This window comes from Dicentrarchus labrax, unplaced genomic scaffold (genome assembly GCF_905237075.1).
Source record: "Dicentrarchus labrax unplaced genomic scaffold, dlabrax2021, whole genome shotgun sequence".
NCBI classification, from domain to species: Eukaryota; Metazoa; Chordata; class Actinopteri; family Moronidae; genus Dicentrarchus; species Dicentrarchus labrax.
The window spans coordinates 11,631,338-11,654,091 of NW_026136723.1; the positions used below are offsets into that span (position 1 = coordinate 11,631,338).

Consider the following 22,754-nt stretch of genomic DNA (forward strand, 5'->3'; position numbering starts at 1 on the left):
AAACATTTAAAGCAGAGCCGAGCCATCATGCTACTGAGTCACACAGTGGAATTCCTACCGTTGTTACTCAGTCACACTGTTTTCCCCGCAGGGTGTCAAAGTATAATCAAGAAGAAATGTGGTTCATTTTGGAGCTTTAGGGAGTTATTGTACAAGATTTATCACAAGATTTAGTCTCTCAGCTGTAAACTGTGAAAATTAAAGTAAAGGGACAATTCTTTCAGATAAAGCATGAATGTGTAGTGTGTAGTGGTTGTTCATAAATGAATGAGGTGCTAATTACCTGTGAATACACTGTAACAATGTTGCTTTTTAGATTGTTAAGTTTTGTTTGTGAGGTGAACTGTTTGGGTCAAGTGCATATAACGGTTCATAAAGGCTGTGGCTCCAACTGGTGTGCAGTTTTAGTTTGTTTACTTTCTTGTATTTCATCCTAAGTGTGTAATATTGATTTCCTGTTATACCAAGTACAATCGAATATAAAACAAATTAAGTCATCAAATAATATGGCTCATGATGAGGTAGCAAACGTTTTTCCCATTTCCTTAACCCAAACAAGCAACCTCTTCATCTCTCTCTTTGTGTTCCACTACATCTGTCTTCATTGTTAAATTGTATTACCCATTTTCATTTGTTCTTTAATTATTATTACTTACTTTATTTTTGCAGTAATCAACTGTGGTGACCCTGGGGTGCCAGCCAATGGGGTGAGGTTGGGCAATGATTTCACCTACAATCACACAGTGAGTTTTCAATGTTCTCCTGGTTTCACCATGGATGCTGACCGGGCCTCAACTCTCATCTGCACCAAGGACCGCACCTGGAATGGCACCAAACCACTCTGTAAAGGTAAAGTTGTGTAGCATGACTTAAATGACAATTCAGTGATGAGATAAATCTAGACAATGGCATAGGCTACAGGAAAGGAAGGAGTGATTATAGAGGGCTACTATTACAGATAATGTTGGAATGGAATGCATCAAGTCATCAAAAACCAATATGCAGAATCCATGAAGTCCTGCATATTCTGTACCTCTTTGTCTCCTTGCAGCAATCGTATGCGGTCCACCACCCACCATCCCTAATGGACAGGTTGTCGGTACAGACTTCACCTGGGGCTCTAGCATCAGCTACTCATGCAACCAAGGTTACCAGCTGTCCCTGCCCACTGTGTTAACATGCCAGGGCAATGGCAACTGGAGTGGAGAGAAACCCCAGTGCTTCCGTAAGTGGCACCACGCTGGAATGCCCAATCATATTACACGTCACTGATATCTCTCTGACATTTCTTTGAACCATGTATAATGTGTATGTTACTTGTGTGACATTTCAGCCCCCTTGGAAAATATTGAATTAAAACACAATATGGTTAGTCGGTCAGCTCACACACACCTCTGCTGTTTCTCTCTTTCCTCCCTCCTGCTTCATCTTTGCAGCTGTGTTCTGTGGAGACCCAGGGATGCCAGCACAGGGGAGGAGGGAGGACCGAGGATTCACCTATCTGTCCTCTGTCTCCTTCTCCTGCTACCCTCCCCTCGTCCTGGTGGGCTCTACTAGGAGATATTGTCAGTATGATGGCACCTGGAGTGGCACACAACCCTCGTGCATAGGTAAGCTACGGTATAGTTAAGATACTGAATATGTTAGATTACAGCGCTTGATGTAATTATCAAAGCAATGACATACAGGTGGGGTATGGAGGTTTTAGGCAACAGTGTGCATGACCTGTATTCCTGTTCACTAACCTGAGCAAAAAACATTGAGTGCTATACTTACTTTCATATAACGCTGTAACAGTGGTATCAGTGGGAGAGAAGCCTCCCATTGGCTGGCTTGCATTTCCCCCCTCATGTTCTGCCTTGTAGTCCTGATTCCCTTTTGCAATCAAGAAATAATGCATGCAGAAACCATTCGATGCAGCTAACAAGCTGTATTGATTCTGTTTTTCCATTTTGATCGGTGTAATTAATTAAAACAACACAGAATATTTATATCACCTATTTCAGACTTACCGTGAATTCAGTCAAATCTTTCTTAACCGTGTAGACCTAATGTCTGTCTGAGAAACTGTAGGTCTGTCTATGCAAGACTGCACCGGGGGCCTGTTTTACCAAATTTACAACACACAAGCTGCAATTTACAACATGTGATCACTTCCTCTCATGTTAATTGACACATTTCACTAATCAAAGCAAACACTGCCCTTGTGGCCCATGCATGAGCATTCAAGACCCCTTTGGGACAAATTCATCAAGCATTTGTGAAGCGTGATGCTGCCATTGTTTGCGACCTGCATGTAAGCATACTTGCAAAACCCTTTTGTAAAAATTAGTCCCAGTAACAGTAACAAAATTCAGACTTATGTTTTGACCTCGTATCATCAGTAATATTGTTCCCTGCTGTGATAAACGTTCCTTGCTTGTATAAATGTGGATGCTGCTGTTAGGTGCACTCAAGGAAATCACAGTGTGGTCTCAAACAAATTGCAAATAAATCAGTTTTTCCTGCCCTAAGGGTCTGTTGTGATATAAAATATGCACACATGCCAACAAATGACCCAATAACAAAAACATTAATTCATTATAGCCAAAGGTCAGTAGTAACTCCACTACCCTTGTATCATTTATTAGCTACTTTTGACAACATTGAAAAGCCATAGTGCCTGACATGTGAGAAGGGTTAAACTAAGATTAAGTGAGATTTAATCAATTAAAGTATTGTAATGTAAAGTAGTGTATGTAGCTACCGCTGATTTTGCTTCACATAATCTCCTCTGAGGTGCTCTGAATTCACTGGAAAGACTGGCCTCTTCTTGACTGACTTCTTGTTCAACACCTAGATTTGATGATCATTTCACAGAAATTTCGCACTACACTCAAATGAGAAATTGTACTGGCATACAGCCCTAGGAACTAGTGTATAATGATAATGGTAAATCTGTGCAGTTTTGTAATGAATAGAATTGCAGCTGAATGAAGCTTCCTAGCTTGTCCTATTCATTGAAAGCTGCAAAGACAAAATTAGATTAGAACAACTTTTAAGAATAACTGCATGCAACATGTACAATTGGTGTGTGGACTGATAGAGAGTTTGTGTTATAAGTTGCTCTGAGCAGAGGTTCAGATCACTAATAAAAGACTTTGTAGGATTCGTGTATGTGAGTGTATACAGTAATTTATGAACTTGCTCCTTCAGTCCTTATTTCACACCAGATCTGTGAAAATGTAATTTCCCCATACAGTGTCTCTAAGGTGATATATCTATTTGTCATGGGTGACATGTTGTATTAAATGGAACCTGCATTAACATGAGAGTAGTTATCACATAATTTCTGTATGTATGTGTGTGTGTGTGTGTGTGTGTGTGTGTGTTGTGTGTGTGTGTGTATTTCAGATCCCAGTCACACTACCTGTGGAGATCCTGGCATTCCTCTCTTTGGAAATCAGAACAACAGCCAAGGCTACCAGGTATATTACTGTACCTTAATTTTACCACAATGTGGACTGCAAGGTTGAGTCAATGACTACCTGATTGTTGATCTAATGAGAACGCACGGCACCACTCAGCTCAGGACCATTGTTCTCTTGTTATCATAAAGCATGTTTATGAAACAGGGTTTTCAGGGTGTCTCCCAACAGTCAGGTAAAAATAAAAAGTAAATCAGGTGCTTCTCAATTTGAGGACAGCAAACTCCCATGGGAATCAAAAGGACTGGAGCACACTGACAGACCGAGATTATGAAAGTAAAGTAATGTAATGTTGAAGGTCCTCCCTCAAAAAAGATCAATTTTATGATGGCCAAGATAACTGTATTAGACTTGTCACCTACGCTGAATGACCAAACCTTCATCAAATATACATAACAATAGTGTTAACTCATCCTTAGCCCAACTTCGTCAATCACAAATTACTGTTTCAAATCCAAGTTTAGAAAAAACAAATTCAGTTTTCACCCCCCACAGAATATTACATTATATCCCACCATTTTCATTAAAGATGATTATTCATGATGATTTAATAAATCCTGTAAATATTGTGCACGTACAGTAAAACTAGTCTCACCTGGAAATGGTAGCAAGGTTTATGCTTACTGGTCAGAAGTATTCCAGCTACTAATTCTTTACATAATAAAAACATGACACAGTCAATAAACCATCAGCATTCGTTATTTTTCTTTATAACTTATACAGAAGTAGAGCTGCAACAATTATTTTAATGTGTATAAAATGTCAAAAAAGAAAAAAAGAAAATCCTTTCATTTGAGAAGCTGGAACCAAACAGTGATTTCACTCTTTTTTTTTTTTTTTTTTTTTTTGCTTTAAAACGTACTGAAACAAGTTAATAAATTAATGCTAATTTTAAACAAATAATAATAAACCTTTTTGGACGACCAAGCCCAAAATAAAGGTAATTTTAAGAATTTGATTAATTTTATGGTTCAGTATTCTGTGTGCTGTACAATATGTATACTTATTGTCCCGTCTACATCCTCACATCCTCATGTCAATCCTTTTACAGATCAGCAGCACTGTGTTCTTCAGCTGTAGAAAGGGATACTTACTGCAGGGCTCCATTTCTCGCACTTGTCTGCCCAACCTCACTTGGAGTGGTTTTCAGCCTGAGTGCATCGGTAAGTACACAGGTCTGCTCATATTGCAAAAACATATGTATAGTTAAGTGGAAAACCTAACCTTGAGCAAACGTTTGCATTACTTTAAAATCTGATATCCCATATACATTTCCTTGACCCCGCATCTCCACCTTGGCTCTCTTTTTCACTGTTTCTCTTCCACCATATTTTTTTTCTTTCTTATCTGTTGCTCCTCTGATCCCTCTCCCTCCTCATCCCCACTTTAACCTGTTTTTCTAAAATCCCACTCTCTTCTTCTATGGTCTCTTTAATCCTTCACTCTTTCTCCAGCCCACCACTGCAGCCAGCCAGAGCTGCCGGCCCAGTCTGATGTGAGAGCCATTGAACTGCCTTCCCTTGGCTACACGCTGATCTATACATGTCAGCCTGGCTTCTACTTGGCCGGAGGATCAGAGCACAGGACCTGCCGGTCCGATGGTAGCTGGACAGGAAAACCACCTCTCTGTGCAGGTATGAACATGGTTACATGACATCTATAAGGGAATATAGAGAAATACTTGATATTATATATGCAAAGACACGGGCACACATGCACCATTTTTGTTTTGCTGCCACTAAATTTCTACAATATTACTTGCATAACACAAACACACACATATTGGCAAAAACACACACACTGATACATTCTCCCAAACCTCAAAAGACTACAAATGTGTGCACATGGCCACCCACTTTCCCAGAGAAGCATACAGATGGATTAACCACTGAAAACACTTCACCTCATATTTATAATGTGCACTTTCCATTAGCAGCCTTTACTGAAACCACTAGGGGCTGTACTGGTGCGGGATTCAGTGGAGACTCAGGTTGGGAAATTGGGGATTCAGCTAATGTTGATGAATAGCTCTGTTAACACTTGCTTATTCTCAGACACATGCCAGGGTAGGATGGACCATCCATCGCACAATTACACTGCATGGAATTACACACACACACACACACACACACACACACACACACACACACACACACACACAGGCTTTGAAACATTAACAAGGGTGCAAAACCTGATTAGGCCAATGCATCCCATTGATTAGGTTAGCAGAAGTACCTCTTATAAATGGTGGGGCAGTCTTAACAAGGTCTAGCAGACAAATAGATTGCCATTAAGACACCCCAAAGCATTGGCCTAAATACATATAGGAAAGAAATAGACTCATCGACACACAATTATCTAGGGTAGACGAATGCTAATGGGTTAAAGAGAAAGGCGTACTAGAGGGTGATATCCTTCTGATGGATTCAATGCCAAGCCATTGCTAAATTATAGAGGGTGATGGGTATTTTTAAGGCCATGCCATTAAGAGTGAAGGAAAGAAAGAGAACTGGCCTTAGCACATACAGGATATTAACAGTGCCTGTGGGCGCAGTGATGGAAGGGCAGCTCAAAAGACTGGCAGCTAATAAAATACAAGGCTCTAGAAGTGTGTGTGCATGTGTGTTTGTTTCTGTCTGTATACATTTATCCGAGGTGATGTTTGTGCTCATAAACTACCATCAGTATACCTGTCTTTGTTTGCAGTCGCGTGTTAAGCCCTCCTCGCTCTGTTTGTCCGTGTGGGTGTGTGTTTACTACTGTGGTGTAGTCCTGAGGCCCGTGTGAGCAGTAAGGCATTATTAAAGTGCTTTCCCTGAAGCAGCGAAACTATGTCTCTGACTTAGCCGTAGACCCACAGGGGACAACAGGGCCGCTATTTGATGCATGAGTCAAGTTCTGTTGCAGGCAGCCCTCACTCTGGCCACCTCAGGGGTTATTAGTCATGGAGGAGACAGGAAGTGCTGATGGTGACATCCTCCTAATACAATTACCTTACAGCATTTGTGTTTAAAGAGAAAATCGGATCTTTAATTTTCACTTTCAGAGGAATACAGTGCGCCTTTTTACAGGATAAACATGTAATTTTTATTCTTTTTTTTTCAGCTGATAATCGCCCTAGTGGGAAGAGCCCAGTGGGGACAGTGCAGGAGCCACCCTCCAAATTACCAGGTAATGCATGTTCTTTTATACTTTAAGATGCTTTAAGATTTTCTTTAAATATTTTGGTTTCGCCTCTATATGTGATTGTCAATGGGAAAGATATTGTAGGTGTAGCAGATGGGAACCCTCATCAAAAAATTTGTATTCTTTTGATTCATTATTATGCAAATTACAGTATGTATCCGAATGATAAATCCTCTTTTAAGGTTTGCTCTCACCACTTTTAACTCACATCCTGTTATTTGTTTTCATTGATTCCCCTCTCCTCAGCTTAAAGGCATACTAACCAGTGAAGTCACCTGGCATGATTTTAAACAAAAACATATTTTTCTTTGCCTCCTCTCTCTCCACCCTTCACCTCTTTCAGTCCCTGGTGGTGTATTCGCTAAGAACTCTCTGTGGAGGGGATCCTATGAGTACCTGGGGAAGAAGCAGCCGGCTATGCTCAGCATCACTGCCTTTGAACCGTTTAGCAACCGGGTTAACGGAACACTCATCGACCACAGCGGAGTGGAACTCAAACTGGCCGGTTGGTACACCAGAAACAGAAGTCACAGTCAAGACCTCACACATACACATACACTCACCCTGTATGACCATATTGTCATATCAGAGACCCCTCCACCGCCCCACCCACACTCAAATACACCTGTGTTGGGTTTTATCCAAACAGATAATTGTCAGATAAATTGAATTGAGTACAAGGAGCAAGAAATTAGTGTGGTCCCTGCATGGTGTAGATCATTGCTGCTGTTACTGAACAGCAGACATTCTATTTTTTTCCCTGTGGCATAATTACTGTGCAGCTGCGGTCATTAAGACACAAATTTGCATCAGTAACGGCTTGGACACTTCACTCCTCTGTACCTGGATGCTATCAGTCTTCATCACAGTGTAGTAAAAATTGGTTTCTTCATGCTCTCAATTGCCACACTCTCTGCTGAAAATAATGTTGCTGTGTTTGCAAAATATATAAATTACATGGCTTTATTGTTAAATCATTCAGTACGAATCTTCACACCAAACTTCCACAAAACAATATAGTAGTATACTATAGTATAGTATAGTATAATAGTCTCAGATAAACAATCTGGCCTTTTTTGCTAGCCCTTCATAATTGGGTACATTATCATGTCTTATAAAGAATAAGCCTTGTGATATTCTGTAGTTGTCTAAAAATCGACATATCACATGAAAATGCCAAACCCAACGAGGAGTGGATCTTATTAACAGGTATTGCCTTTGTAACCAGAGCTTGATATACAGTAGCTCGTTCCCCTGTGTCATAGAGCTCCACTGTTGTCCAAAATACATCAGTGAGCCATACTGTTGCACTGCGTGACATGTTGCTACATTCCCCGATGCATATAGTATTACATGTGATATAGATGATGGTACGGTATTATTTTGAGTTGATTACACATGGTGCCATTCACTAGTACAACAAATTTACAGCTGAAAATTGCTGCAAAGTACAGTGATTGTCTGATTTTTAAAGATGGACTAAGATATTGTTGGTTTTGGTCTTTTAATGGGTTTTTTTCGACAGTAACAAACATATTGTAGATTATATCCTTAATTATGTGTTCACACCTGTAGTTTGCCTTCCTCTGACATGGACTAATACAGCAAGAAAACACTGATTATTTTACATTTTATCCATTGCAACCAGCCATGCTTTATCACAAATGGAACTGGAGTTATAAATACGTGAAATGAAATACATTTATAAGACATTGTTGGTGTCTTGGCATCATGTATCATCCTTTCATTTCCCCTTGTGCACTCACAAAGGAAAATGAAAGAGTTGCAATCAAACTCTTCATTTTATTTTCAGTGATAGTTTAAGCAGTGCTACTGAAGAAGCAAACATGAAGAAGCCACATTGTGAAATGCAGTGTTTGCTCACAGATTTGTAATTATGTACGACTACGAACTAATAATTGAACATGATCTAGATGTTCATAGTTTGTGCTGTAATTTCAATGCTTATATTGCTGCTAAAGTTATACTTATATTTGAACTTCAGTCAAGACTGTAGTAAGACTTTCTGCCATAGATAACAAAGAAGAGCTGCTAGACACCGAGGAAAGAGTCACACACAACATGATGCCACGATCAAAGGATGAATCAGTTTTAGCTTTTGAATTTCTTGTGTATAAGTGTCACATATATACATAACATAATCCTTTTCAGCTTGTCTAAGTGTGGCTGTAAACCCTTTTTCTTGTAGGCACATATAAGAGGGAGGAGGCTCAGCTGCTGCTACAGGTCCACCAGATCAGAGGCCCTGTGGAGATCTTTGTCAACAAGTTCAAAATAGACAACTGGGCACTCGACGGACATGTAAGTGCAACTCCGGGGTCAAGTTCAGTACCTGCACCTCTATTTGTATCTGCAGAGGTGTTACATCACATTCACACTCACAAACACACACTGCTTTATTGTGAAATATGCACAAGCACACATACACACTAACCTTGTCACTCTAGGGAGATGGAGGGCCCACCAAGAGTTTTCTCTTTAATTAAAATGTCAGTTAAATCATTGCCTGGTAATCAGGACTGTGCAGACCCCCCTCCACTCCTCTCCCCCAACCCTAGGCACCTCAAATACACACACACACACACACACACACACACACACACAAACATCTACAACACACACACACACACACACACACACACTCACACTCTCTCACACTAGATATAATTAAAAAAGCATGTCACAGTATATGTGTGGTTTCACGTGCCTCACAGCACACAAGTGTTTACGCACAAGCATGTTGTGCAAAGTGTAACATACTTGTGTGTGTGGGGCACAGTTGATTGGGTTTATGTTTTTGCTATTGAGCAAAAAAACATCATATTAAATGTCAGCTGTGTAACAGTGCCTCTCAGCTCCTTTGACATGATATTTCATTTTCTGCGTGCACCAGCTGCTGACACTTTAATGATGCGCTCCTTTGTAAAGCCTGGATGTGACACATAAAGTGTCTGTCTTCCATTCCTCTCCCTCCCTAGGTGTCCTACATCTCCGCATCCAACTCCTTTGTGTACCAGGGATTTGTCAGAGGAAAAGGCTTTGGCCAATTTGGTCTCCAGAGACTGGGTGAGTGAGCTGACCACTTGGTTATAAAAGTCACTGTGACCAAGTCATATAACAGAAATCTTTAACTTAAACTATGTGTTGTGTCCTTAAGCTTAGCAGCAAGTGCTTTCGCAGTATGCAATTTGCTGTGTTGGATTTAGTATTATTTACTTTTACAAATGTGAAAACACTTTGGGAGAATTTGCCTGTGAATCCAGCATAAAGAGGCAAACACAGTTCACAAACATGATTAATTGTTAGAAAATGACATCCACACACACATACACACACACACTACACTTACACACAAAGCAGCTGCACCAAATCTTTCCTTCAGGAGTTTGTGGGTAGTGTTTTGATACAGTAAATATCATCCATTCTTTGCTTCGTGTCATTCTTTGGTTCCTTCAGCAACTTTGGTTATGCAGCTATCCATATATTCCGCTTCATGTTTGTGACCTAGAAATCTCAGCCATGTGATCTTTGCTGTGTACATCAAGTCTGTACGTCCTGACTCTATGGATCTGAATGGGTGCTGCAGTCGAGCAGTTATATGTGTGTGTGAGATATTTTTTCCCCTCTGTGGTTTGATCCAGCTCCAACTGCATACACTCCCCACTTATCTGTGTGAACTAAATTAGGCACACATGGAAGAGAAATATAGAATATCTAAGGTTCTATCTTTGTTGAGGTACATTTTTTGGGTTAATGTTAAAAAGATGCATGAATTTTCCACTTCAGTATTGATAAAAGGGTGGGTAATTTGCTGTTCTTCTTAGAGGAGTTAGATTTTTACCAGTTCACAACAGTAGTTTACTACTGCCACCCACTGTTACAATCCAGTTAAAAAGATCTATGGTATATTTGATCAAAGACCCATTAATTATGTAAAACATTAGCTGCAAATCAGCATAAACTGCCATGATTTGCAGAAAGATAAAGAAAGGTTTTGGATGTTAAACATAATTTCTTATCCATCTTCATTATCAATTTCACGTTTTTCTATGAAACCACTAAATTTGGACTTAATCTCTCTTCTGAGTGGACACACACGATTGTGGAGTAATCTAATACACATTAAATTGAATATTCACGCATTTGTTCTCGCAGTCCTAAATCCGCCATCAGTGGTGGTTTATTAAAAAATGCCTTGACAGTCTTAGCCAGGTTGGGGATGCTATATATGAAAGGAAAAACTGTCATGAAGCCAAAATGCATTCAGATGTTTTATTCCCTATTCCATATGTGACACAGATCTTATATGTAATCCAGTTAAGCAGATATTAAAAAGCATTTTAGCATTATTATAAGATAAAGCCCAGATCGCAGTTTCTTCCATATTGGCTGCAGGATAAACTGAAGAACAGAAGGTTAGTTACAAAACCAGATCAGATATCAGCAGAAATTAGAAAATGACCAATTTGGAATTGGTGTTAACGCAGATTAAGTATGTGTACGCACGCAGAAAGTTGTGGGAACACAGTAAAAGTGGATGTGAAAATCTGCTCTAATGAGAGAGGTGCTTGAACAGCAGGTGCAGAATCCCCCACCCCCCACCCAAACACCCACACACACACACACACACACACACACACACACACACACACACACCCCCTCCACCACCCTACCACAGCACACTGATTGAGCAAACAGTTCTTTATTAATACAGAGGACTGGGGCTGGTGCCAGGGCACTCATGTGTATGTGTGTTTAAGTGTGTATGAGAGGAACAGATATGAGTCTGGGAAGCGGGTTGGACTTTTTGGAAACTATCCTGCTCAATTTGTTGAGGTGTTTTTGTTTTAACTCAGCGGCGACGTAACTGCGAGTGTGGTTTGCCTGTGTGAGTGTGTTTGTGCATCTGTTTGTGTGCTCATGCTCATGCAGCAGGAGGTTGATTGGCAAACACCACAGAACCCACTAATTGAATTCCTTCTTGTTTGTCACTTGTCCTTTATTGGAGCTTTTTTGGCATTCTGCAGCAAACAGGTGGGCTGCCACTCCTCCACTGTTGCTGTTGCAGACACGCACCTCCATAAATTACAGAGTGAATCTAAAATGACTTAATAGCTGTCGGCCTTTGATGTCAGTAATTAAGAGTCATTGTTAGGATAATAGAATTTGACATTACCAGGGGTGGAAAATGAAAATAAAGTATTGCCAAAAAAATAAAAGTCACTTGTGTGCTCACTCTATGATTGGAGCCTTCCTGTCAGCCCACCCTTAGCCATTATAATTTCTTATTTCATATTTCATCGTTTATTTGCCTTAAACCTTTATCACTAGTTCTTGACATAAGGTGATATTCTCCATTTTGTTTCTTTTAATTGTGTTGTTTATGGGATTTGATTATATTGTCTGCTGCTGAAATCATATTATACTGACGTGAGGCTAATGCAAGGGCTCAATGTCTAATTTCTTCTTCCTCCAGAGAGTTTAGATCCCGGCAGTGAAAACCCAGGCTACAACTTTGCGTCCAACAGCAGTTCAGTGGCGGCAGCCATCCTAGTGCCTTTTATAGCCATGATCATTGCTGGCTTTGCTCTGTACCTCTACAAACACAGGTAAGGTTCACACCATTGATATATTTCACAATACCCAACATCTGCAAGCAACATTATAACATTATTAATATTTACAAAACAAATCCTGTCTCAGTTGGAAACATTTTTAGTCAAGGTTTACCCAGCCTCTGCAAAGTTAACTGTTTTCAGATAAGAATCTTGCTGGATTTTTCTTGAAAGATACATTTGCATTCACCTTCCAACATTTTCAATCCACTAAGGCATACGTTGCCCTCAAAATGAGAAAATCATCATCTGAAATATGAAGAGAAAACACCCCTCCCTGCCTAGAAAACTAATTAGTTCATAACAGTGAGACACAGTTAAGTAGTAGTCTGCTTGATACAGTGAGTGATGAGTGAGTGAGCAATTTCATATTGAAACAATCAGTCAATTTGTCATTTTGTTGACTCAATGAAAATGAGTTGGCAAAATAATGATAATTCAATCAACATTTGCTAGTTCCAGCTTCTAATTAGATTTTATACCTATACCATTGTACTGTTAGACAAATCTAGAACTTTGAAATGTTTTTCACAATTTACATAGATTTTACAGACAACAACTTATCAATGAATCTTAAAATGTATTGTGTTTTATATTGATTTTTCCCCTTTCAGAAGAAGACCCAAAGTCCCTTTCAATGGTTACGTGGGCCATGAGAACACTAATGGACGAGCTACGTTCGAGAACCCGATGTATGACCGCAACATTCAGCCTACTGACATCATGGCCAATGAGACAGAGTTCACAGTCAGCACAGTGTGCACAGCTGTATAGCAACTGCTTCCTCCACAGGTAAGACTCAAACACCACCAGGTAGATCATCTGGACCACATTTCTCTTAAAATAGATGAACTTATCGCCTTGTGGCTTGCTAGAGCTAATTACACATCTAAGGCATCAAAACTGCTGAAGCAACAAGACACAGATCCTCAGCATCCAGCTTCCTTAAACCTTTTACACAATCCCTCTAGAATTTTCTGAGGATAGAAAAATCTGTGATTGAATTTTTCTGCTGCATTTCCTTTGATCTGTATCTCTCATATTAATGAATTTCATTTGGTTTGTTTATTCTTTATTGAAAAAGATAGAATATGTATTTTTTATTTGAACACTGGTGAGAATATTAAATGAATGCTTTTCTCTTATCTCCTGTGATTTCCCTCATCTTAATATCCATTCTTGCGGTTATTGCTTCCATTTTTTTATTTTATTTCCCTTTAACCATCTTTCCTTTTGCTTGCTTTTCTGTTTTCTAATTACTGTTTTCCTTGCTCTTGTCTTTCCGTGTCTTGTCTCGTCCTTTATCCTACTCACTCATCACCCCTTACATCCATACATTCATTCTTGATTCAGTTAGGGGAGGAGAAGTGCACCACATCTTCGCCTGCCTGCCAACAGAGGACATCTATAGTTCCTCGAGCAGAGGGCAAGACAAGGATTATTTTATTCGCTGACATACATTCAAGAAACATCTCCAGTGGCAACTGTCCTGCTGGAGAAGAGAAAAAAAAAGAAACCATGTGAAGGCAAGAAGGACTATAACAAACACCACCAACAAAATGCTTTTTGTAACTTTACATGGTTTCTTAATCATTTTTCCATATTTCGAGGAAAAGCTTCCACCTGAAACTGCAGCCGGCAGGAGCGATGCTGGAAGCAAAGCTGTGATGACTTTACTCACCGCCCTCCGCCTAAACCCAAAGGGAATTTTATGGTCAACTTTAAGTCATGAAAATTGACCTGTAGCTAACAGAGATCTCTGTGCAAGTGAACTATATAGTGGACAGCCCCGTGTTGGCCGGTGTGAGACAGAAAGAGATTGTCTGGACTGTTTCGATTCACTCTTCTCTCATTTGCCTTTTTTTTTTTTTTTTGGCTCTCTTTTTTTATACGCTGCTTGCTTTCTGTGATGAGTAATTGGGAACCCTGTTTTTCCCTTACCGTCTGCTCCTGAGGCTTTTGAAAGGTTTCATCAGTGGGCCCGAGTCTCTGGTTGAGGATGAATTAAAAATTCAGTAAGTTTTGAAGGCCATGTTGGAGACACACATTCTATCATTACTTTTTGAGCTTGACTCAGTCCTTTTTTTTTTTTTTGAAGCAGGGAGGAAATTCTGCTTGCTGAAGCAGCTGTGTCCAGAGCAGGGGTTAAAAGGTAGCTAGGGCTGCTGAAAAAAGCACTTAGTGAGGGTGTAGAGAGAATGTATGTGTATATGTGAGTGAGTGAGAGACTGTGTGCATTTGTGTGGCGGCTGCATCTGCAATCTACCCAAAATATCTCCTGTCTGTTTGAGCCACAAAGATTCCACCAAACACACAACAGAATTTTTTTCCCACATTTATTTTAGTTGATTTTATTCTGAAGAAATACTGAGGATTGGGTGTAGGATTATCACTATAATGGATGCTCTGGACACACAATAAAACAAACACTGACAATGTATAGATTCACTGAGAAAATTAAAACTGAAGCCAGTATCAGTCTCTAGTTCCAACTTCCATCTACTTTCTCTTTGTTTGTAGTGATTCATGTGCGATCACTTACACTACATGTTTGTGTGTGGGAGAGACTGAAAAGAAAGTGTGGATAGACAAATCCACCTCTCTAACCGATGCACCAAAATAAAAATGTTAAACGAGGCAATACTGTCAGATTTGCTTCGCATTAGCATCGGTTAAGACCTTCCTGCCACTGTCACTCTGAGGCACTTGAGGAGAAAAAGACATTGGCTGGGTCAAAGCAGGGATGACAACTGCGATACAATATATTTCCATGGATATATAAACACCTCGGGACCACATCCTTTTTACCGTCCTTCATTTCTAAAAATCTGAACAAAACTGTAGCATCCAGTTAGAGAACAACAAGTGGCACATTCTCTTTGACTTTCTTTCTGATCCCGGGTCCACCTTCACATGCTTCTGTGTCTTAAAGGTGGTACGTACTGTATTTTCCCTGAGATCAAGATGCAGTATGAGCTCCCTACACTTGGCCTCAGGAAAACAAAGATCAAAGTGTGGTCATGTTTGAACTCCCTCGAAATGTGCAACTGAAGGCGCTCCACTCTGAAGAATGGATGAGTGATCTGTTCCCCTCTGGATTACATTCAGGTCTTTTCCTCCAAGTTAACTTCTGACAGCTCCATCCTTTTGAAAAAAAAAGAGAGCAGGGTTGTTTTGTTTTGTGTTCGCTCGTCATAAAAACGTTGCAGAAGGCTTGACAGCAGGGGAGTTGCTGGCATGCTGATTACTCCCATGCATTAAATTGGAAATGATAAATATGATATGGAAAAAAGTGTTTATGCCTCAACTGGGGAGTGATATACAGAAAATATTGTTTTGAAAGTGCGACACAGGAGGGAACTGTCATCAGAGATAACCGCAGGACTACATTGGCTTGTGACATGCCTGTTGAGAAGAGAGAATTCCAAACGTTAATGCTTTTGTGACCCTTATAATGTGTGAGTGTGTGTGTGTAAAATGTACATGTGCGGTGGAGTCCAAGGACAGAAACCTACTGGATTTCAAACACCCTGCTCCCAGCTATTTACCACTTACTATCCCCATACCTGTGTATCCTGTGGATGCTGAGTGGGGTGAATAGTGCTCAAATTTCACTGCAGCAAACTGAACCATTACATGCAATTTGTAAGATTTGGTATTTATATGGCGCGCCCAGTTGCAATACTGTCGTAACTAAGGACAGCTGTACTCATGCATTTTATAAGATTACATCATTTAAGTTAAAAAACTAGCAAGTCGACAACTTTGATAGCACAGTCAAACATCAAGCAAGTGCAGCAAAACAATAGATAGCAACCCCACTAATATTCCTGAGTAGTCCAACAGCAAGAAGGCCCGATCGCCGTCTGTCACAAAGCCAGTTGGAGATTTACCCCTCTCTAATGGCCCCTCTGTCTCCTCGCCTCTGTCATTTGCTATGTCCATAGAACCTGTTCAGTTTGGTCACGTTAGACACCGGCACCACCCTCCTGTCACCAGTTCTTAAAATGTCCTCCTTCCTGTGGTCCAAAGCTCCTGTGCTGCCAGTGTAAACACCAACTTTGCTTAGTGTAGCATTAAAAGGATTTTAAAGCTGTCATTTTAAGGTAGGAAAGTTCCATAATGTTGCTTTAATTCAGGCTTGCTTCACTGTCAAACCCATATCAAATCCTGAATTCATCTTGCCATTATGACAGGACAGATTCTAAATTATGTAACGTTTGAATCCAAAAAGAAGCAGTTTAAAACATCCATACTTCTTTGATTTACCATGTATTCTTTGACATCCTTCTTTTTAGTGAGAATTAAGGAGGGAAATGACTTGCATGGACTTGTTTTGGTACATTATCATACATTAGATATATAAATGCAGCTGTGGCTTTCACAGTCAAAATCAACCTTCATACCAACAGGTATTTTTAATGAAGTCTTTAAAATCACCTACAGTACATAATTTCCCTCAGAAATCCAGGCCTTTGAAACCAATCACTGTATTGTTCCTTCAATCAGTTTCGCTGTAGGTCGGTAATTGCTTTTACAATTTTATTACTTTTAAAGCTCTCACTTATCTCAACAGTACAGATAGAATATTGCCCCTTGCCTGCTCTGGTCGTGAATTGATGGAAAAGGAAACGATTGAATTACCCTGGAGATTTCACGGGGAGAGGAGCAGTTGCACTCACATTATCTTGAAGACAGTGGTACTCAGTTCTCATAGTTTTGTGCGGCAGTGGCATTGTGCATTTCATTTATTTTTATTCTGAAATGGCTCCAAATATTTCAGCAGTCAATAGCTTCATTACATTCCAGTTAGTCTCTTTTAAGGCCACTTTAAAGTGGTCTTTTCCCCTCCATTCATTCCTCCCATGGCAGCATTTAACACACATTATGCAACACATTATTAAGCTGCGTTGAGTATTAAACAAACAAATGTGATTAGCCATTGCAATAGAACATGATGCCCCCGCTCCCTAGATGAAACTGATTCTATTTGACTAGATTTAGACTGTAGATTTGGACAAACAAAATACAGAAGCATAAGCTCACACAACTATGATTGTTTTTACAAATAAGGGCTCAGTCTCAATAAATTCAGAAATGGTTTTAAAGAGCCAGACTCATACCTTTTTACATGTTTGTTTTTATTACCTATTCCAGTCTCCAATAAGCACTTTACCTTCATTATAGTGCCTTGGTACAACCCCATGATGTGATAAACCAGCTTAAGTGGCTCCATTTTTGTGTTTAGAAAACCAAACTTCATAATTTACTAAGATTGGGTGGATTATACTGTTTTTCTCTCAGATATGAATTCACAGCTCTTTGCTCTGGTTTTCCATCAAGTCCTTGTTATCATCTCTGCCTGTATAAGCCCCAACACACAGATACACACCTGCTGAAGAAACTGGTTTTGATCTTACAGGAAAAAATTTAGCTTGTTAATAAGATAACATCAGAATTCCCCCCCAATCCTAAATGAGACATGGGCTCATTAGTACTGTATTTCTATGTGCAAGGACAATTGTCTCGGATTTGTGTGCTTGCCTACATGTTTGGCTGAGTGTTTGTGTCATGTGTGTTTTTTGAGAGTTTAAAAAGTTACATTTTCAACCAAAGAGAGTTATATACATTCAACCAAATTAGAATTAGGCAAAATTACAAAATGAAGAAATCTGTTCGCCATGTTGCTTCATTTAGTTTCACTAGTTAGAAAAGTTTTTAATGGGGAACATGACATTTTCAAAAAATTGATGCTGGGAATTTTGCAGAAATGGGAGCTTTTACTTAATGGGCGCTACATCTATAGAATTTTTTTTTCTTTTTAACCCATCTGGGTTAGTCCTGAAAGTTCTCAAAGAAAGTTCAGTACAGTTATATGAAAATGAAGATCAGTGAGTTCTGGATGGAGCCGTGTTATAAGAGTTTGAAGAGAGTCTTTCTTGATAGCAGCTGGCTACTTCCTGGTTCTCTTTGCATATTTTAAGACAGAAACTCTGTTCATCCGTGGTTCATTTTTGTTATCAGCCAGACACAGCTCTGAGTCCTCTCCTGCTCACCATCTCTTCTATAATGAAGCACACCACAGCTATGTTCTTTGAGTTCCCATTGAGTTCACTGAATTTTCTCACAGCCAGGGAGTAGACCAAAAGCTTCCCAATTTCTTTCTGCAACTAGAGCTCTCACTTTTCAGCACAGGCCACAGTGTACGTGTATTGAAAAAGCAAGCAATCCATCAGTCATGCGGTGTGACATATTCTACATCAGCTATCATTTCTAATCTCCCATCTTTCATTGTCACTGCATATTGACGGCTACGACATCCACACTTATTGCTGTGTTTTTCAGGGCCATTCCGTGCAATTTGCCTTCACTATTCAGCCCATTTTAGTGTGTCTGCTGGCGCAAGCATGGGGGAGAGGGAAAGGAGATGTTCAGAGCTTAGATGGATTTTATTCTATAAATGGAGATAAAAAATGGACTGGTAGTTCCATGATTTGGGATGAGATCAGTGGATTTAATACAGAAAAACTACTGAATGTATTTCATTTCACTGAGTGCATCAGAATTTATCTATCTATACTGTGTTAATATCTGTTATCCCACAACTGCTCCTCTGTTTGTGTGCAGCAGTGGAAAAATGTGCTGCCACAATGTGTCATCCCTGGAATAAAAACAGAATGTCCAATTTATCTAGAGTATAATATAGCAAAATATTTACAGAGAGCTGCTTTTTATTACCACAGACTTTATATTCCTGTATATTTTTAATGGCGACAAAGTTATTACAAGGTCCCATGTTTTTTTTTTCTTTTCCATAACATTATTTCATGCCAACCCAGTAGATCTCTCAACTAGCCTCTAAATGAGACTAAAACTCATGACACCCCATAGCGCCTAAACAAGATCAACACGGCCCTTGAACGCCTCAATAAAACAACAAAACAGTAAAAGACAAAGATTCAGTGTCGATGTCTTGCTGTACACCAAAAGGGTTACCTGTAAAGAAATGGACAAACGTGGACTTGAGCAGACTGTGTGTAACTACAGAGAGTTAACTATAGAGGGAAAGTGTCTCTAAGAAAAGACGACATGTTAACGAATAAAAACTTTTTTTGTACAGAGATATATTTTTATGAAAATACATTTGTAATATAAAAAGAAAAAATGGATTGACATATATGTAAATGTTTTTCTTTTTCATTATTGTAGTACAAATGCTAGTGGGGAGTATATGAAAAATCTCTATATATAAATATATATATATATATATAAATATATACAAAGAAAAATAGAAACAAGGCTTTTTGTATATGTAAAAAAGATTGTACATAAAAGTTTACATACATACTGTACATATGTAAGACCCACCATGGCTTGTCTGCAATATATAAAATGTATTTTATCCGTCTGTATATGATGCTTTGCATTGTGTCTAAGCTTATTCTACTTTCTTGAACTTGAAACTTATTTTGAAGGTTTTGGAATAAAATATAAAACCTACTTTCCATCAGGGTATTTATTGATTGAATGTTTATTGCCTCGAGCATGGAATCCATTAGCTAATTATTCACAATTAGCCTCTGGGGGTAATGAGCAATGCCATTGTATATAATCAGTGCTCCTGGTGTAGCTTCTCATATTTAGATAAGATATCTGCTTCTCCTTGTTATGATAGAGTTTAGTATTTCTTCATACAGTATATAAGCTTTGTGTCTTTTGCATTAGTGTATGTTTGTATGTGTTTGAGTTCCACATCAGATGTTCTCACATATTAAATATACATATATATTATATGTCATAATACCTGCACACTTGCACACTGTGACGCTCCGCCTCCGATCTTTGATTTTAATATTTTACAGTGAGAAAATCACAGTGCTATAAATAATCAAATTAATCATGTATGTGCATGCTGGCTTACTGTCATAGTTTACTGCAACACTTGAACAGAACACAGCCATCATGCTGTAAGTGAACAACATTAATGATGTTACTTTGCTTTTCCTACTATGACAAGTCAAAATGTCTGCTGTGTAACAGGCCTGTTACTGCACCTGTTTCACTCTTCAGTCAGTTGGTTCAGTTAGCTCCAACAATAACAGTTACACTTAGCAGTTAGTAGATATAAATATTTAATAACTAATTGTATAACCTATCAATACTTAAAGGTCCAGTGTGTAACATTTAGGGGCACCTAATGGCAGAAGTGGAATATAATATTCATAGATAAAGGTTTTCATTAGTGTATAATCACCTGAAAATAATAATTGTGTTTTTGTTACCTTAAAATGAGCTGTTTTTATCGACAGAGGGAGTGGATTCTCTTCTACGGAATCCGTCTGTGAATTGCCATGTTTCTACGGTAGCCCAGAACGGACAAACCGAACAGTGGCTCTAGATCCAGTAGGGCCTTTCACAGCCGCCATAGTTTGTTGTTTGGAAAGGAAGCCGTATTCAATTGATTTCAATAAATCCCACACACTGGTCCTTTGTTTGTGTAATGCAATGGTTACAATGTAGTGGTATGTAAATCAGTTCAGTCCAGTTATTTTATTATTAAGTATAAAAATACAAAAAATGACGCCTGTACATACAATATACAGTACAGCATAATGCAACAATAATGCTGAAATTGCACATGCAAGATGCTAAAACATCTTTGCTCAGTAAACACTTTAGAGCAGCGTTATAACCAGGCTAAATGTGAACTTAAGAACAGCTTATGCAACAAGGCCCATTCAAGATCATTTGTTCAGTACGGGAAATGACAGGTGTGACATTGTTTGTGTTAGCTGTTGAGTTTTTCTATGTGACATTGCATATACTACCTTTACCTCTGCCAGCATTCATCAGTCCATGTACAAAAACTCCCTTTTCACTCAGTGACCTGTGACCTCACCCGGTGCAGGCACACAATCAAGAGGAAAACAAATCATATTCCAGTGCATGTCATAGTGATTTAAAATATTGATAGGTGATGGAAATCTTAATGTGTTTATATTTCTCCAATGTCATCCTTGATTTAATTGAGCTAACCTAGTTAAAGTGTTTACATAGCAGGTACAGTAATCGGATATTGCCTTCATCTTGGTATAGTCAAATTATTAATGGGCATGTTAACGCAGTGACTGTAACGAAACCAAGGTGGAAGCTATCCTACTTGATCGAACAGAAACATTAGTAAAAAAGTTTATGTACAAGAAAACTAAATGTTTTAGTTTGTCTTTTATAGTGACAATATGAAAGAAGACCAGACTCTAACTGGTAGTACTGCTGTTAATGTTTGAGCTACTGAAAATGTTAATTTTTCAAAACACAGCAGGAGACAGAAGATGAGATTTTAAAAGCCCAAAATCTCAGCAGTTAACTGACTAAATAATGCATTGTTGATCTGAACATTATAGCCATAAAACAGTTTGGGCTTCTCTGCATTTCGTGATTTAATGTATTGTATATTGTAACAGTATAGACATAGAAGCACGCCTCCAGAATTGCATTCAGTTCTCATTTTCACTGCAGCAAAGTTGATAATGGCAGCAGAAAATGCCTTGCAGCCCTTTCTTTTTTTTTTTTTTTTTTTTTTTTTTTTTTTTTTTTTTTATAGTAGAAGTACAAATAGCCTCCTGAGAAAATGCCCTAATCTTTTAGACTCATATGCAGAAGTGTCACACCCTGTGAAGATGTTAAAAACACTTTACATCATTTTTTTCTCATACCTTCTCCTTTACATTTAGCAAGTACGGTACTTTTAACAACTTTTATGACAAAGGCAGGAAGTGTTCTTTCAGTGAAAAAGTAGTACAAACACTGTGGTTTAAGTAGAGCACTCCATATCACACAAAATATTTGAACGACTACTGCTGGTTCAAATAAGAGTGTGTATATGTGTGCTTGAGTGTGTAGCTATGTCTCACCCAAGCATTGGCAAGGTTAGAGCCTTTTCTTGATTGATTAAATCAACAGCCATACATGGGTCATTAGTCACTCCTGTTCTCGACCAGGTTTCCCACAGTGATTAATCAAGCCCTGTCAAGTTGCCCTGACCTGCAAGAGTGTTCCTTCACAGCAGCCAGTTAGCCCTCCATCCTCAAGACTGGACTTTAAAAACTGTACATGGCCTCAGTGTATGTTTCCTAAGTCAATGCACAGTATTAACTTAACCACCGCTCCACTTTATCACCGACTGACAATGTGGATTTTTGTAAAAGCCATTAATTTAATTTCCAGGCAGATAAATGCTACATGCTGCCATTTTACCAACTCTTATGTTTTCTTCCTCATCAGATTAAAATCTGATTCTTCTCAGTTGCACTGTATAATGCTTTGTCCTCATGATGAGGTCATTTGTGAGCTCAAGTGCTGTGGTGAGGATCCACTCTTGGGTTTCTGAGTTGGGAATGAAAGTGCCTTGCTGGTCTGGCTCACTGAGGATTCTCTTTATGTGCATCATTGCTTCTGCAAAGTT

At 39.0% G+C, this 22,754-nt stretch overlaps 1 protein-coding gene across 1 annotated transcript in view; it reads left to right on the plus strand.

Moving 5' to 3' along the window:
• Positions 1-19,789, plus strand: part of csmd2 (CUB and Sushi multiple domains 2) — a 230,075-nt gene extending 210,286 nt beyond the window's left edge. Inside the window, exons 60-72 of the mRNA XM_051389619.1 lie at positions 670-849; positions 1,052-1,225; positions 1,437-1,610; positions 3,394-3,467; positions 4,519-4,630; positions 4,922-5,101; positions 6,573-6,638; positions 6,997-7,158; positions 8,863-8,975; positions 9,653-9,740; positions 12,151-12,283; positions 12,904-13,081; positions 13,643-19,789. Of these exons, the coding sequence (XP_051245579.1) occupies positions 670-849; positions 1,052-1,225; positions 1,437-1,610; positions 3,394-3,467; positions 4,519-4,630; positions 4,922-5,101; positions 6,573-6,638; positions 6,997-7,158; positions 8,863-8,975; positions 9,653-9,740; positions 12,151-12,283; positions 12,904-13,063 (1,616 nt within the window). The 3' untranslated portion in view covers positions 13,064-13,081; positions 13,643-19,789. The remainder of the gene's footprint in view (positions 1-669; positions 850-1,051; positions 1,226-1,436; positions 1,611-3,393; positions 3,468-4,518; positions 4,631-4,921; positions 5,102-6,572; positions 6,639-6,996; positions 7,159-8,862; positions 8,976-9,652; positions 9,741-12,150; positions 12,284-12,903; positions 13,082-13,642) is intronic.
• Positions 19,790-22,754: the final 2,965 nt, after the last annotated feature.